This window comes from Echinops telfairi, unplaced genomic scaffold (genome assembly GCF_000313985.2).
Source record: "Echinops telfairi isolate 266 unplaced genomic scaffold, ASM31398v2 ScPeMD7_5592;HRSCAF=6446, whole genome shotgun sequence".
NCBI classification, from domain to species: Eukaryota; Metazoa; Chordata; class Mammalia; order Afrosoricida; family Tenrecidae; genus Echinops; species Echinops telfairi.
This window is the reverse complement of record NW_022109491.1, coordinates 3,964,005-3,965,798: the sequence shown is the minus strand read 5'-3', so window position 1 is coordinate 3,965,798 and position 1,794 is coordinate 3,964,005. Positions and strand designations below refer to the sequence as shown.

The following is a 1,794-nucleotide window of genomic DNA, read 5'->3' as shown; positions in this document are numbered from 1 at the left end:
GGTGGAGGTGGAGGTGGTAGAGGTGGTGGTGATGGTGGTGGAATTGGTGGTGGAAGTGGTGGTGGAGGTAGTGGTAGTGTTGGTGGTGGTAGTGGGGTGGTTGTGATGATGGTGCCATTGAGTTGAGCCATTGAGGTGATTTTCAACTCCTCGTGTCCCCATGTGGCAGAGCAGGACTCTTCCATGTGCTTGCTAGACTCGTATTTGCAGCAGCAGCCCCCGTCCTTGTCCACAGGTTGCCGTGTGGATTCAAACTATTGCCTCTCAATCAGCAGTCAGTGCTTAGCCATTCTGCCCCCGAGGCTCCTCCTAGCAGGCCCTCCACTCGCCTTCATGAACTCTGGCTTGGGGCACATGGGTGCCCGCAGAGCAGCTCAGAGTGGGCAGGGGGCCACTCTAGGGAAATCGCCTTGGCCACACCTCGCAAAATAACGCTGCTTTGTTGTTCCGACTCCCGTTACAGGACAAATGCCTTAGTTTCACGTTTCCAGCCCGGACCCTCCTCCCACTGAGGCCTCCGCGTCCAGCGACCCAGCGTCTGACTGACCCCCTGCCAGCCTGCTCCGAGAAGACGGCCAGCAAGAGAGAGAACATGCCCCCAGCCATTTCTCTTCACCCGCGCTCACAATTTGGTAATGAAGTATTGATTTCCACTTCTCTGCTTATGGACGAGATTAGATGTCCATTGATAAACTGCAATGGGGCGGTCTCGACCCCGCGTTCCCCTTTCACTGTCACCGGAGACGAAGCGCCACGGGAGGACGAGAATGACTGAGCACACGATGGACTGATTTGTCAGTTTGTAACACGTGACAGGAAAGCCGGGGGGCGGTGGGGGGGCATCCTGAAAGTCGAAGTCTTCATGGTTTAATGGCCAAGTGGGCTGCCCTCGCTGCAGAGGCTGGGAAGCCGGCTTTTCCTGGTAATGTCCATTTCCTATTTATAACCCCTCTGGGAACGTTTGTCTAAAGGAAATGTTTCTGTTCTGTGCAACAATTACGGCTGCACCTGGCTTGCCCAGTCCTGCCCCTGCACCAGGGAGCCATTCATCACGGGCAAGTGGAAGAACGAGGACGTGGAACCCGAGTTAGAGCCAAGAAAGCCTCTGAACAATGTTTATCTTCCGCGCGACTTGTTCAAACAGTTCGGTTTATCCCTGTGGCTGCCGAGCCACCCCACCCCACCCCCACGCAGTGGCAGGGATCTAAGGCCATTGTTATCTTGATTGGGGTTGTTTTCTTTGATGTTTTTTAAGCCTGCACCACTGTCCTGGGAAACCTGAGAACTGGGGTGGCCGGGAGGCCGCTGAGATGTGGGAAGCAAGATGAGATCACTTTGGGGGGGAAGTGCAGCAGCAGCAGCAGATTTCTGGTGCTCGGGTTCTTTCTGCAGGACCTGGTGTTGATGAGCTCTTGGGTTCGGGAGCAACAGAAAGCATGAAATAGGGTGTCCGTTTGAAATGTGTTCCTGCAACTTTTTTCATTAAAACTTTGAGGGCCCAATTTTAATTTGTGGAATATTCCCGTTAATAATGAGATCTAATTAAGACATCCATTAAAAGCCCGTTAAAGTTAATTTAACGTAAAAATTCCAATAGAACTGTATTAGATTTTCTCCATTAAATTAACGTTATGGATTTTTAACGGATGTCTTAATTATACGTTATTATTAACGGGAATACTGTATTACACAGATTAAAATCAGCTCCTAAGTCAACTCGGAAAAGCTTAGAGCATGCTTTAATATTAAGAGTCTTGCCTACCTAGTGCACTGTTTGGAAAAACAGAAGTAGGT

The 1,794-nt window shown here is 50.7% G+C and overlaps 1 protein-coding gene across 2 annotated transcripts in view; it reads left to right on the top strand.

Moving 5' to 3' along the window:
• Positions 1–829, top strand: part of TSHZ2 (teashirt zinc finger homeobox 2) — a 487,911-nt gene extending 487,082 nt beyond the window's left edge. For both annotated transcript variants that reach the window (XM_045295446.1, XM_045295444.1), the window contains exon 3: positions 464–829. In XM_045295446.1, the coding sequence (XP_045151381.1) occupies positions 464–465 (2 nt within the window). In that variant the 3' untranslated portion in view covers positions 466–829. The remainder of the gene's footprint in view (positions 1–463) is intronic.
• Positions 830–1,794: the final 965 nt, after the last annotated feature.